General features: G+C 44.2%; 1 protein-coding gene across 1 annotated transcript in view; it reads left to right on the forward strand.

The window, feature by feature from the left end:
- The window catches only part of PTPRG (protein tyrosine phosphatase receptor type G), a 415060-nt gene that overhangs the window by 389674 nt on the left and 10920 nt on the right, over positions 1-14466 (forward strand). The window contains exons 16-25 of the mRNA XM_054216618.1: positions 3902-3998; positions 5659-5741; positions 5969-6103; positions 6337-6471; positions 6855-7027; positions 8051-8186; positions 8529-8675; positions 10513-10606; positions 12241-12317; positions 12744-12872. Coding sequence (XP_054072593.1) covers positions 3902-3998; positions 5659-5741; positions 5969-6103; positions 6337-6471; positions 6855-7027; positions 8051-8186; positions 8529-8675; positions 10513-10606; positions 12241-12317; positions 12744-12872 — 1206 coding nt within the window. The remainder of the gene's footprint in view (positions 1-3901; positions 3999-5658; positions 5742-5968; positions 6104-6336; positions 6472-6854; positions 7028-8050; positions 8187-8528; positions 8676-10512; positions 10607-12240; positions 12318-12743; positions 12873-14466) is intronic.

The raw sequence follows: 14466 nt of genomic DNA on the forward strand, positions 1-14466 counted from the left end.
ATAATATCAAAATGTAGCTGTGGATCTTCTCTAATTTAGTCCTTCAGGTTAGGATCCTTTCTTTGTTCATGATTCCTCCTCATTGCTATTCATAGGCTTTCACAGTTCAGCCCCTGCTAGGACATCAGGCTGCAGTAATGGGAAACAACAGCAGCACTGCATAAGACCAAATCAAGAGACCGAGTTCCTGCTCAGCCACTGTAGCAAAAATTCTTGCTCAGAACCTAATATTGCCAGCAAGACGCTGGAGCAGTTTGATTTTACACTTAAATGGAAATTCTTTGAAGTTTAGAAGAAACTAATCTGTAACTTGTTTCAGAAAGGCAATGAAAATGGGTCGTTAAACCTGGGTGTATCAAATTGCAATTAGCATTAGCATGGACAATATAATTAAAAGGTAAATTAGCCATAATAGCATAGACTAGAACACTTTTTACAGTAACTAACGGTCAATTGAAACCATGTACTTTGGTTTCTTGGGTTGTCAATGATAAGTTGAAAGGACAGAATAAGAGCCTGTATCCATTCATCTTTGGACAGTAATGCGTTCTGCAAAGTTAAACATGAAGAGCAGCTGTGTGCTAGCCAGCTGCCCTTAAAATCAGTGCAAGAGACTAAGCGGGATTAAGGAAAGCCAAAGAAAAGACTCTAGAGCTGAAAAGTTTGTGGATGAATTATGGATGCGGTGATACGGACGCTACCTGGCCTGCTCCAAGGTGCCGGTAGCAGTGCTGTGCTAATTGGAGAGGAGTTTGTTTAGGCTGCAATGAGCAGCCTGGGATCAGACCTGACCTGGTGGCCTGCCTGCAAACTTAAGTTGTTGTAATAATATAATCATAATGATGTTTTAAATGCAAACGAAGGACTTGGTAGCTAGTAATCCCAGGGTGTTCATTGCATAAGCAATAGAAAATGCTGGGAAAGTGAATATGTAATGTACATAAATGCGGTAAAATGGCATAATTAGGATGTTGACTTTTTGGAACTTTCTCCAGGATGATATTTATTAACACCGGGCTGTCCTCTTCTGCCAAAGGGTAAATAATACCCTGAAGAGAGGCACAGATAACAGGCTGCAACTAGTCTTGTCTTCTTGCAGCATTTTGTGCGTTGATGAAAGACAACCACCTTGACTTTAATAACAAAGGAATGTTAACTTATGCCTTACCGTCTGGTGGGGTGAGCCTGTGGTTTAGTAATTTGCTACTAGAATTTGGAGAGATGAACGGAGGAGGGTAAGAGAGAGCGGAGAGCTGCCCGCTGCTCTCAGCCTGCTCTGCCCCTGCGGCACAGCCAGGCGTTGCCAGTGGCCCACGCAGAGCTGGAGGATCTCCTCAGGCTCCTTCTTGTTGGACAACTTCAATGTTCCAAAGCGTCGGTTGTATTCTAGACTGGGGGGAAGCGGGGGGGCTGAATTCAAAATGGCCTTTTATTGTTCTACATTGATTCTTAAAAAGACAAAAATAGTTGAGGTGTGTTGGCAAGGGGGAAGCTTTTCTTGAACGGTCTCCTTTTGCTCTGCTTTTGCAGGAGGCAGACATAGGAATCCACCGTTATAGCAGCTTTCCAGAGTATTAAAAATCATTTAGAATGTTACGTGTTAAGAAAAGCCATTTGCAGATGATCAGCTCTCACAGCGTCAGACCTTCTTTTCCCTTGCTGTGTTTTTCACCGTTTTAGCTTAATCTTCCTCTTCTATTAACTTTATATTGGCCAGCTGGGAACATGTACAGTTGAGAAAACAGTCAGCATCAACATAAAAAGGTTAATTAAAATGATTAACCTCACCAACAATTCCCTTATGGAAAAATCCTATAGAATTTAATAGAAAGTGATACATTTACTATGTAGTATTTAAACTGTCAGAGAAAATTCCTTAGCAGGGAGGTAATTCCCTATTAAATTCTATAACTTTTTAGAGTATTCTCCACAGAACCTTATTGGATTCATCTGTATTAAATTCTACAGCATTTGGCATAAGTGTTTCAATGCTAATAACTTCTAAAAAGATTTTTGTAGTGATGCAGGGATGTGGGGTTTGATGTGAGGCTTTTCAGAAGCAGGGGGTTATTTTTTAGGAGTGACCTACCATGGTACAGCAGTGATGTTATATGATTTTTAAATGCAAAAAGAAAGGTAAAACGAAATTACATTAAATCACCCTAACATGTAAGCGATGCTGCTTTTCCAGTTATGATTTCGGCTGAACTGATCCTGCCCGTTGCGTAACCACCAGTCCCTTGCTTACTGGAGCTGACAGGCAGAATTAGGAGAAGCACACGCTTTAACGTATTTTTTTATTTCTGTGATAGAAATGGAACTATGAAAATTCTGTTAGGGCCAGCTGAGAGTTTTGCTTGATTCCTCTTTGTCTTTGCTCATCTCCTTGAACGTAGTGTGTTTCTCCCTCTGCAGACGGGGGGAGAAGCAATTGTTATTTGGGAGCGTCATGTCGATATAGAAGCTATAAAATGTGCAAGGTTTTAGTATACTTTGCACTTTTAAAATGTAAATGCTGGGGAAGATAGCAAAATTGCTATGCAAGTCCTTTGTGAAATGTCTGCATAATGCTGAACTCTGTTACATCTGCTGTTTGTATAGCATTTCTCTTGATAATTTTTCTCTGTCACTTAGCTCGTGATCTTTGTAGCAGCTGTGAGCTCCTAATGACTTTCCCTCTTAGGCAGGTTCTATACTGTTGCTTTTAAAGCCTGAAGTACAAAGCAATTTGGCACTTCCCCACATATCCTTGGGGAAAATCAGTTCTGTTTGCTGCGATTTCTGGGACTTGCAGAAGATTTGAATAAATATAGTTTCTTCCACAACTTTGTAAACTCCAAACATTGATATATTTTTCAAAAATGTGTTTTTAAACTGAGAACTTCTATGCTAGTGATAAAAAGGGGTTTAGCTTTTTCAGGAAGATTGTGGTTAAATAGATATGAAAAAAAAAATACATCTATCTTGGAGGTGGTATAACACGTGAGTTGTAGCGATTCATGTCTCTGAAGTGTGTGACTCTCCAGGACAGTGTGGCCAAGGGGAACAGCTGTTTTTCTCTAGGGTCGGAGAAAAGACCCTCCATTGCCCCATTTCAATAGCCCTGTATTCTGTTTGTTGGACGGTGTAAGTAAGGGGTAGGTTAAGAATTAAAAAAATCAATGGGAATTAGGTATCTAACCTACAGCCTCAACTAGACAGAAATCTGCATCTCTAGCTTCATGAACACCTTGGCAAGCCTGGCCTCTTTCTCCTTTGGAAATGTATATATACGTGGATACAACCTTTTATCTTTTTCACTATATCGCGGGCTGTTAATCAGTGTCCAAGCAGTGGTATTTAAAGAGCTCGCTGTTATCTTCAGAGATCTATTTTATTTATATTTTATAAAAGGCACCTCTCTGCAGAGAACTAACAAAAGGTCAGTGCTAAACTTAAATGTCAGAAACCCTGTTTTGAGAGGTTATAAGCGGATAAGTTGTCCAGCGGTCAAAGGCTTCTGTTGAAGTGGTTTTTGAGCATAGTTTCTTACACTGCACTGGCCGCTCTTGCCTTTGAGGGACTCTGTCTTCCCCTCCCAAGAGGGGACAGAGTGGGGCATCACAGGAGATGCAGTCCAGAAGACGCATGGAGTGCTGGTCAGAGGGATCAGTCGGCCCTCAGAGTGCCCAAAGTGTCACCAAGTCCGTGGAGAGGAGCATAACCGCGCACCAAGGAGCAGCTAACACGGCTCGGTTTAAGCAGACTGTGTCGTACAGGACAATACTGAAGGACTTTGCGTTCAATCCAGCAATTAAGATACCGATATTTTAACCATGGTTTCTGGAAGCTGTTGCAAAAGGAGATAAAGCTAAATTATTTGGACTGACACATTTTCCATTTGAATAATTTTTATGCCTAGGAAGTGCAGCGCTGTACGGCCGACATGAACATCACTGCAGAGCATTCCAACCACCCCGACAACAAGCACAAGAACAGATACATCAACATCCTGGCCTGTAAGTAAGCACAATGAATCAACCCGGAAAGGCACTCTCCTGTCACGGTGTGTCTGTGTGTGACTGGAAAAGGAATGTTCAAATTACAGTATGGCACAGTAATTAATAAACCTGTGAAAGTGTGGCTGGGAGATCATTTCCCTACTAAAGGCAGTGGACCTTGTAACTTCTCTGGGGCCAGGATTCCACAACACCTTTTGCTTTAAAATATTTTGCAGCTGATGTTCCAAGTGCAGTTTTAGAAGTATCAGTTTGGTATGAAATTTTGTGGAGGAATAACTGGGATAAATTGATGATCAGAGGTCTTCTGCCCACTAATGTCTGAAAACCGGCCTAAGGGAAGTGCGTGGTGGAGCAAAGAGTTTTATTGATGATCCCTGGGATTCCCTTATAATCCCAAAGGTGTTAAATCTTACAGAATGTATCTGCTGTATTTCAAACTGCTTCAGCTGTGTGTATGACTTGGACAAACAGTGATCTTTGTAGCACAGTGCAGGCTTTGCCTGTATTCCTCTGAGAACTGCAAATCTAGGCTCCGCTCTAGAATGCAAATTATTGCAGGTCTGGGACGGAAATGCGGTAACTTTTTCCATATCATTCTCTGATGTAGAACGAATGGCAGATGCAGCACTCGCTGTGGTTTAGGAGTAAAGATGGAGAGCTGCTGATAAAAAGTTCACAATGTTCATAAGCATTGCAATAAATCTTGAATATTTTTGGTGGCGTAGAAGGGAAATGTCTGTCTCTTACAGATTCTCAGAGTAATCAAGGTGCCGGCTGAGGACTAATTCCCAGACCTGTAAAGGACTTGCTGTATGGCCTTGGGCAAGGGGATTCATTGTGGTTGTCCCAGCTCTGATTGTAGACATAGATGTCTGGTCGCTCTAGACACAGAGAAAGAAGTACCGTTGGAGGAGAATTGGAGCAGGCGCTCCAGTCCTCCACATTGCCCTTGGAGGAACCTCTCTCTCCATTGGTGCTCAAGGAAGGCAACTGAAACCAGATTCTTCATGCTTAAAGTTAGCCAACATGTCTCATCTCTGTATGTGTTGGGAGCACTACCCAGCCCAATGCTGCTTAGGAGCAGGAGGAGGACTGCAATGTTTTTTCTGATTTAAGCCAGAAATCAAGCATTTGGGTGGAACAAAAAGAGGAGCTAAAGCGCATGGACTGAAGTCTGTCCTCTTGGCGTGATGATGAGGGTGGTGAGGGAGTGAGGACATCACTCAGCTCGCAGACCCAGCACCCAGTGGAGGGTAATGAGCTCGAACACTGAGACAAGCGGAGGCAGCTTTTGCTGCCTGCGAGAGCTGAGCCGGTGTCTCCGCATGGTGCTCCACAGCCCTGTGGGGGTGCCCTGGCTCTTTGCATCCCGCTACACTCTGTGATGGGGATGATCCTAGAGATCGTGCTCCTGAGGCTCTAAAGAGAAGCTGTGCCAGCACGAACCATGTACTTTAAGGGATGTGAAGCCTGAAGACCTGCTACCATGAACAGATGACCAAGAACAGATACTCCCACCTATCCCCTGGCTCCAATCCAAGGCCAATCTGTTTCGTGTATTAATAAGGGCTACTCTGATACCTAGAAAATGGGATGTTTACCTGCAGTTCTGCACCGTGTTTTCCTTAATGCTTCTCTGCTGTTTTTTATCCTGCAGATGATCACAGCAGGGTGAAGCTAAGGCCTTTACCAGGAAAAGATTCTAAGCACAGTGACTACATTAACGCTAATTATGTTGATGTAAGTTGTTTGAATTGTTTTTTGTTCTCTAACTCTGAATCCTTCCACAAGGAGGAAGTGTTGCCACTTGTGAAGTGGTGGTGTTTTCCAACTTCACCTGATAATTTTGCTACGAATTCCTCGCTATTCTGAATGAGAAAGGCACCTTTCTTTGTTACCTTTAAAATATTAATATGTCTGCCATGATATTGCTTCCATCTCACTTGGCGTTATGGTTTTCTTTGAAGGGTTACAACAAAGCAAAAGCCTACATTGCTACCCAGGGACCTTTAAAGTCTACTTTTGAAGATTTCTGGAGGATGATTTGGGAACAAAATACTGGAATCATTGTCATGATCACAAACCTTGTTGAAAAAGGACGAGTAAGAGATTTTCTAGTTTGTTAGCAGTTGCTCCTTACCAGCTCCCCAAATCACGTGGGCAGAATTTGGTTTTAAATGGTTTGGGATGATACATATTGATGTATAATAAATCACTAACATAACTAAGGCGTATGTAGCCAGCCACGATTTTACTTTTTTAAAATGCTCTAAACACAGATGTAAAGAAGCAGCTCAAACCCTCAGCCAACTCACCCAACTCTGTCTTTGTTCAGAGAAAATGCGATCAGTACTGGCCGTCGGAGAACAGCGAGGAGTATGGCAACATCATCGTCACGCTGAAGAGCACAAATGTTCATGCCTGCTACACTGTGCGCCGCTTCACAGTCAGGAACACAAAGATGAAAAAGGTGAGTAAAGCCTTCGCTATTCTCATACAGATGCCTTCTGGCTCGTGTCGGGTGCGAGGCACGCAGGAGCAAAACTCGGCGTTTGCATAGGCAACTTGAAGTAGCAGGTGGATGGGAAATAAGTACCAGGACTACCTGGTGAAAGGTTTAGCCTGTTTTTCTCAAGTTCACTGCTGCTTTGGTGTCACAGTTATTGTTGTTATTACCTGTTCCCACGTGTATTTTTCCTTGAACTCTGTCTCCACCTAGCAGGAGGCAGAGCTGCAGAAGATTTCCGTTAGAATCCAGCACTTTTTCATCTGACCAAGCCAGTAGGATTGAGTCTCTTTCCATGCTTCTCTTCCCTAATCGTTCTATTCTTTCTGCGCACGCTTTGCACGCAGGGTCAGAAGGGAAACCCCAAAGGGCGGCAGAACGAGAGAACGGTTATTCAGTATCACTACACTCAGTGGCCTGACATGGGTGTGCCGGAGTACGCTCTGCCTGTGCTAACCTTCGTTAGGAGATCCTCCGCAGCCAGAACCCCAGACATGGGACCAGTGGTGGTGCACTGCAGGTACGATGGGTGTGATGAACTACTTCATGGCAAACATACCTAGCGCACGGCGTGTGCTCTTACATGCCAGCGAAGAGAAATGCCCTAGGTTATTAACACAGGAGTGTGCCAGCCCCATGGAGCGCAGGTAGACATGAGCTTGCTTTGCCTACATCTTCAGACACCTCCAATGCAGAAGCTTCCCAGTTGCATTAGCAAGGCGCTGTGCCACGATACTGAGCTGCTGAGCATTGCACTGATGTGGTTGTGCAGCTCCTTGCGCGAAGCTTCTTTGTAGCCTGCCCATTCAGTGAGTGGGCAGAGCAGGATTACCTCTGCTGGCAACCATGTGAATACACGGACACCTGGGCACGCAGTTGCCACTGAACCATGCTCACGTTCACCAGCGCTTGCAGTCAAGAGAGGATTTCCCTTAAATGGATGTGGTCGTCATCCCTGGGTGTGAGGGGGCTGTGCAGCACCATGGTGAAGAGGAGAGGATGATGGGGGTTGGAGCTCCTTCCTGAGCCGAAATTGAGAAGCTCTGAACAGCGCCCCTCTCCTCCCTCTGTGTTGGGCCCAGAAACACCCTCCTCCCCTTCGAGGAGTCCTGCCTCCACAGGATTAGTCCCCTCTTATACCTTGCTGTAGTGCTGGTACCACCTGCATTTCCCGAGCAGGATTGCAGCTCCTTGTGAAGCTTAAGTCTTACCTCAAGGCTGAAGCCAACCAGGGCAGCCCCGCAGCCTGGAGCAACCATGATGGTCCAGGATAGCAGCAGTTTGGCATAGGGTAGATCTCTATGTGGCTTCTTCTAGCCAACACCGGTAACAGCAGCAGGGGAGACAGGACAGCCAAGTGTCAGATCGTGAAATACACACCCGGTAAAATTCCCAGAAAACCAGAATATTTTGTTTAGAAACTTTCACAGTTGAGCCTAGCATGGAAACGAAAGTCTGCGAACAGGAATATTTGCTGTTCTGCTGTTGTGAACATTTGCTTTGGTCCGTCTGTCTTATGTGGTTTCTCTTATGTCTTCTATAGTGCTGGTGTTGGCAGAACTGGTACCTACATTGTGATAGACAGTATGCTGCAACAGATAAAAGACAAAAGCACAGTTAATGTCCTGGGTTTCCTGAAACATATCAGGACACAGCGCAACTACCTCGTCCAGACAGAGGTAAAAATCGGAGTGGGGTTGAATATGAAGCTATGTTCATTTTTTGGTTGCAATCAAAAAGAAATGGATTTTTCAGTTATGTCCCTGTAAAAATGGAATATATGACCAGACGTTTTTTGCACTGGAATGTCTTTCTAGACCAGAAACTTCAGATTTTGCTTTTGACTTATTCAGAGTTGTACGTGCTACACTTGTAAATGTTTATTCTGGATTTGGCAGTATTTGCATGGGTGGCTTGTTTTGCACACCCTTTCCTTTAGTGTGCTCTACCCCTCAGTTACAGCCAGCCAGTTACAGTTAGTTTATTCCAAGTGCCTACGTGACATGCTGTTGTTTTTCTAGGAGCAGTACATTTTTATTCATGATGCCTTGTTGGAAGCCATCCTTGGGAAGGAGACTGAAGTATCTGCAAACCAGCTGCATAGTTATGTCAACAGCATCCTCATACCTGGCATAGGAGGGAAGACACGACTAGAAAAACAGTTCAAGGTAAGGCTTATCGCTGACATCCAGAGGGACTTAATTTCCCTACCCTCTTCCGTAAGGCCTGTCTTCACTGTCAGTTGTCATAGATAAGGAACCAAACCGGAACACTTGATTAGCACAGCATCTTGAGAACTTCGGTCCTCAACATTCTTAGCTGCACTGCTGGAAACCAGCACCAACACTCTTGAAGTCAAGGTGAGAAGAGGGACATGGACACTGATTTGGAGCGTGCTGCTGGTCTCCCTGTTCCCAAGGGGCCTTGGATGTTCCCGCGCCTGTGGTTAGCTTGGCTGGAAGCCTTCCTCCACACTGTGGCTCTCAAGCATATATATGGAGAAAGGCAGGAAATGAGGTTCTTAGCACCACCTGCTATTTCGGCACTGTAGATTAAGAATTAGAAATGTTTTAAGGCCAGGAAACACAATATACCTTTCTCATTGCTAATAACTATGCTTGCTGCTTTTCCCTGCTATGTCATAGCTGCTTTCATCCTGGCCAAAGTAAATTTTTTGCCCAGATCTCCTATTTGAAACCTCAGATTTTTTGATCGCATTTTATTCGAATGCATATAAAAATATTCTGTGAGACTATGTATCATAAGAAAATTATACGTGACATCTGTTTTCACAGCTAAACTCACTCAGTTAATAACTACCTAAGGAACTGAAACTGTTAAATTATACCAGGTGCTAAGCTATTCAAAAAACGAACAGGCTCTTCTCTGAATTCACTTGTAGAAATCTCAATATACTTCTCCATCAGTCAAGACATTCCAGATGCTTAATTACTAAATTAAAGAAACAAGCACAAGCGCGCGCACATGCACACAAAATGCAGCAGGAGAAAAAGATTTCTTATTTTAAAAAAAGTGTTGCACTTTTACAGACAATGCTAAATTACATGTATAAAGATGTTTTCTGATGACTCATGTCAAAATTTCAAAAACTAAGTGGCATTTTCAGAAATTACTTTCTCTGCCAACATTGCACAGGTATTTAGAAACCCCGTAACTTCTAATGGGGCTTATGCCAGTACATAGATGAGTTGAGTGCTATCTTGTTTAGGGTGCATTTGAAACTGGGACGTGACCAGCAGCAATTATTAAATCTTTCTCTTGTCTCTGCTGCTATCACAGAGCCGGCAGAAAATAACTTGTGCTCATGCCCTGGTACCGTAGTTTACATTCAACCATCTTAGAGTAAATTGACACTGAGTAATGAGTGGCTAGTGCAGGAGACAAAAAAGCCACCTTCACCCTCTTTGCTCTGGTAGAGTTTCCCCATGCACTGGGGGAATGTTAAGGTACAAACCTGCCTCCCTGCCTCTTCTATGTGCCTCATAAGCAGCCCCGAATGGACTTGGCAGACCAGAGAATGTAACCCGTGGCCTCAGATCTCAGAGTGGAGGGTTCCCCAAAGGCCTGACAGAAAAAGACATTCTGCAGGAATGATCTGGCTTTTATTTTGGAAGAAAACATAAAAGTTTTGTTGCTATTTTATTTTGCTAGCTTTTCTTCCTTGAGACCTGCTTCCAACTGAACATATCTGCAAGTCTTTGAAATATATTCTCAAAGATAACTAAACGTAGTGTTCTGTGAAAATACATTTTGATGGAACTTCATTTTCAGGATGTTTCGAAGCTGAGAGCTGCGGAGATCTTTTTATCCATTAAACATGTTGTATGAAAAGGATGATTTCCATTGGCATCTTGAGTACTTTAAACAAGTTGAACAATGCGGTTTATTCTTCTACTGATGCATCTTCGCGGGAGTTGGCAAAGAAACCTCCTCTCTTCATTTAGAGCGCTGTGAGGACTGACTTACTACTTTATTCTCTTTCAGCTGGTTACACAGTGTAATGCAAAATACGTGGAATGCTTCAGTGCTCAGAAAGACTGCAACAAAGAGAAGAACAGGAACTCATCAGTCGTGCCGTGTAAGATCACATCTTCGGTTTGATTACTGCCTAGCATAACTTTTTGTACTGAATTCTCCCGGTGTTTTGCATGAAAAGGCATAGCCAGTAGGAAGGAGAAATGTAATCTTTTGTTCAGACCAAGCTGCCTTGTCTTTCAGAATTACCCTGATGAAATTGAACAAAAGAAAATAGCTACAGTGTCAGCCAGATATACTGTCCAAGTGAAATGTTAATTTGAAGCGCTTAAGAATTTGAATAATTAGGTAGGGGATATATCTATGGAATACTGAGAGAATTGCTTTGATACTGCTCCCAGCTCAGGTGAGATCTCCCAGTGTGATTGGCACAAGTTGTTTGTAATTCAGCTGCTACACTCAGTTTCTGCGTGTGAGCCTTGCCTGGATTTGAAGGTATTTAGTGCCCAAGGACACAGTTTGACAGTCATTAATGCTTCACATCTCATCAGTGCTTACCAATATCTAAAGGGCGGGTGTCAAGAGGATGGGGCCGGACTCTTTTCAGTGGTGCCCAGTGACAGGACAAAGGGCACAAACCGGAACACAGGAAATTCCATCTCAACATGAGGAAAATCTTCTTTACTTTGCGGGTGACAGAGCAGTGGAACAGGCTGCCCAGAGAGGCTGTGGAGTCTCCTTCTCTGGAGACTCCCCACAACCCCCTGTGGACACGCTCCTGTCCAACCTGCTCTAGGTGAACCTGCTTTGGCGGGGGGGTTGGACTGGGTGATCTCCAGAGGTCCCTTCCAACCCCTGCCATTCTGTGATTCCGTGATTAATATGGAATCTGTGCCTAGTTGCCCAGCAGCATGAATTTGCACCAGACCAAGCATGGGCACAACATCGTTGCCATCTCATTACCCAGAGTACAGGACACGTGGGACAACTGATAGCCAAGCTCGCACAAAGTAATAATGGCACAGACACAGTCCATCGTGAAGTTTGTTAATAAAAAGGGAAGTCATCAGGATATTTCTTAAAAAAAATGTGAACGGGGCAGAAATAGTCTATACAACTTTTCACTTTGTGTCACGTAGCTGCAGTGATTTCAGTTTGGCACTTGGGGCGTCAGTTGGTTTGCGGATGTTGTTGAACCCAGCCCTCAAAGAGGGAGGAGTGTAGATGTGCTGAAGAACACACACACGCTTCTGGGTGGTTACCCGTAGGGAAGGGGTTTGTCTCTGGAGGTTCTCTCCCCCTCCAGCTGGGAGGAGTGAGTGATGGCAGTGCTCCGGAGTGGTAGGGAAAACAAAATAAATCAGCTGGGTTTGTGTGCTGCTGGAGACAAATGGAACACTACAGTCAAGAATTACCTGAAATCCCCTGTTATCACTGCATATACTGTTATTTGGTAATTCAGCCTGCTGTGAAAATCTTTGCTATAGTAAAATTTGATTCTTGAAATTACTTTGTCCTTGTGGGAATATTGTGCAACATTCTCTTTTATATCCTGTGTTAGCAGGCAATGCTTTAACGCAGTTAAAGTGCTGGCCTGCTCCTGCGGGAGATGGGAGCTGAGCACTGTTTGGTTTGTTAACGTCAGAGAGAAATTCTTACTTTCTGCATTGTGCCATGACCAGACTTTGATCTTTTTTTCTTTTTTTTTTTTCTCTCTGTTTTTTTTTGATCTTATAGCTGAGCGTGCTAGAGTGGGCTTGGCACCGCTGCCTGGAATGAAGGGAACAGATTACATTAATGCCTCTTATATCATGGTGAGGAAGCCAACACCTAATTACAAAGTAAAATCAATTCTAAGGTGCTAAATACCAGATGCCTATAATTGTTTTAATTCTGTATGTAATGGCTATGTATTAACAGATGAGATTTTAACACCTTCCCTATAATGTAAAGCTATTAAATGTGTTTTATTAAAGATCGTTGCCTAAAAAAATTAAATACAAGATGCATTTAGATGGAATGTGTATTTCCATGAGATACAGTCAAATAAATACTGGTATTTAGAGTAAATGAAAACAACAGGGACTGCAGAATGGAAATGGAGTTATAAAATTATAGTCTGTGTGAAAATATTGTGGAATAAAATGAAATAGGGTCATTATGTGTCCCCAAAGATGAAATTAATGTTTTAAAAGTATTGAAGGCAGTAAGTAACTGTGTGCTTTGTTTTGCTGCAAAAGGGCTACTACAGGAGTAACGAGTTCATCATAACCCAACATCCGCTGCCACATACGACTAAAGATTTCTGGCGAATGATTTGGGATCACAATGCACAGATCATCGTCATGCTGCCGGACAACCAGAGCCTGGTGAGTTAAACGCGTCCCTCCCTGCGCGGTTTCCGCAGTCACTTATCCCAGCTGGGCACCAGCGTAGGGTCGCCGCATTAAGTGCTGTCGCTATTTTCTGGTTGAAAGCAAAGCCAATTTTTGAGCCACCTTCTCAAACTTTGCCATAAGCTTGTTACAAAAAGACAAGTTCTGAGACGTGGGGCATGTTTCTTTACTCTCCCCTTCTGCACTCGCCCCTGGGAACGACACCCTGAGCTGGATGGACCACAGTGCTCACAGGGAGCACGCCGGTGATGACGACCTCTGCGAAGGTGCCGAGGGCTGGCTGTCTGGCAGGGTGCAGGACACTGGGATTACTGGGTGGTTACTGGGTGGGCAGGGCCACGGGAAAAGACTTTGAGAGGAACAAAAACACGAAGCAGGGACAGCAGGATAGTTGCTCATTTGCCCAGGGACTTAAGGCTCAGGCCATGCAAGACTACGTCTGTGCAAGGTTACAAATGCTATTTTTGATGAAAGTAAAAAGCAAACATGTATGTTAATTTAAGTGGAAGTAATGAGACAGACAGAGAGAGAGAAAAAGGAGGCACAGGTGAAGTGCTAATCGCTGCTACCAGATTTACTAGCATGTCTCAAGAGGGCGCGTTGAAAAGGATTAAGAACTAAACGGTTCGTTTTTTCATGCACGCATCACTGAGGTGAATAGACGATTGTAGCTGAGAGTGGAAGAGAAACCACCTTCATTACAGCAGGAAAATAGCAGTCATGAGGGGCTACTAAAGAGGCAGCAGTCGATATGCTTCCCGTGTGCGGCGCGATGAAAGGGATTGCAGGCACTGCAAGGCGAAGAGCGTTCAGAGAAATCCAATCGAATCAGAAAGCACTAATGAAATGAAAGTGTGTCAGGTGGAAATGAAGAGGCTGATCTTGTCTTCACAAGTACATGAAATAGCTCTGCAGAACAATAGTGATTAAAAGGTAAAGCAGGAGCGCTGGACTCGGCCACATCCTTTGCAAGGACGTCTGGTCCCTGCTTTCACCTTCACCGTTCCTGGGGTGGAGGCTGGCCATCAGGGCAGTAGCATCCGTGCATTGGCTCAGCGTTTGGTGTGGGCTGTTGCCTGGCAGGGAGGGGTGGCACAGGGCTGAGACCGTCTCCAGGCGCTGAACGTCTAATGACAAATATGAGATGATAATGCACACCGCTGCTGCATGGGGACCTGTCACTCGGCAGGACAGGTCGCTTCCCTGGTGTTCAGCAATATTGCGCTGCTTGCTGGCATCTCTGCACGCCGAGGGCAGAACTTTCAAAGCACTCAGAGGACTTAGGACCCTAAGCCCCATTTTCAGAATAAACACTTAAGGCCCAAATCTCAACAGTATCTTGCACATCATGTGCATGAAGGCTGCAGGCCCGCAAAACTAAATCTGGGTTTAGAGACATGCTCGTGGCCACAGCAGGATAAGTGGGTTCATAGCTCTGTTTTTTTTCTCGTGAGTAAAAGGCAGGTTGTTCAGAGACGCAGGCGTGCAGTGCTGTGCGTGCTGCCAGGGTAGCTTCTGTGCTTACGCTCCAGGGACCGTAGGCCTCTGAAGCCAGGGGGAGAAACAA

This window comes from Rissa tridactyla, chromosome 10 (assembly GCF_028500815.1).
Source record: "Rissa tridactyla isolate bRisTri1 chromosome 10, bRisTri1.patW.cur.20221130, whole genome shotgun sequence".
Classification (NCBI taxonomy): domain Eukaryota; kingdom Metazoa; phylum Chordata; class Aves; order Charadriiformes; family Laridae; genus Rissa; species Rissa tridactyla.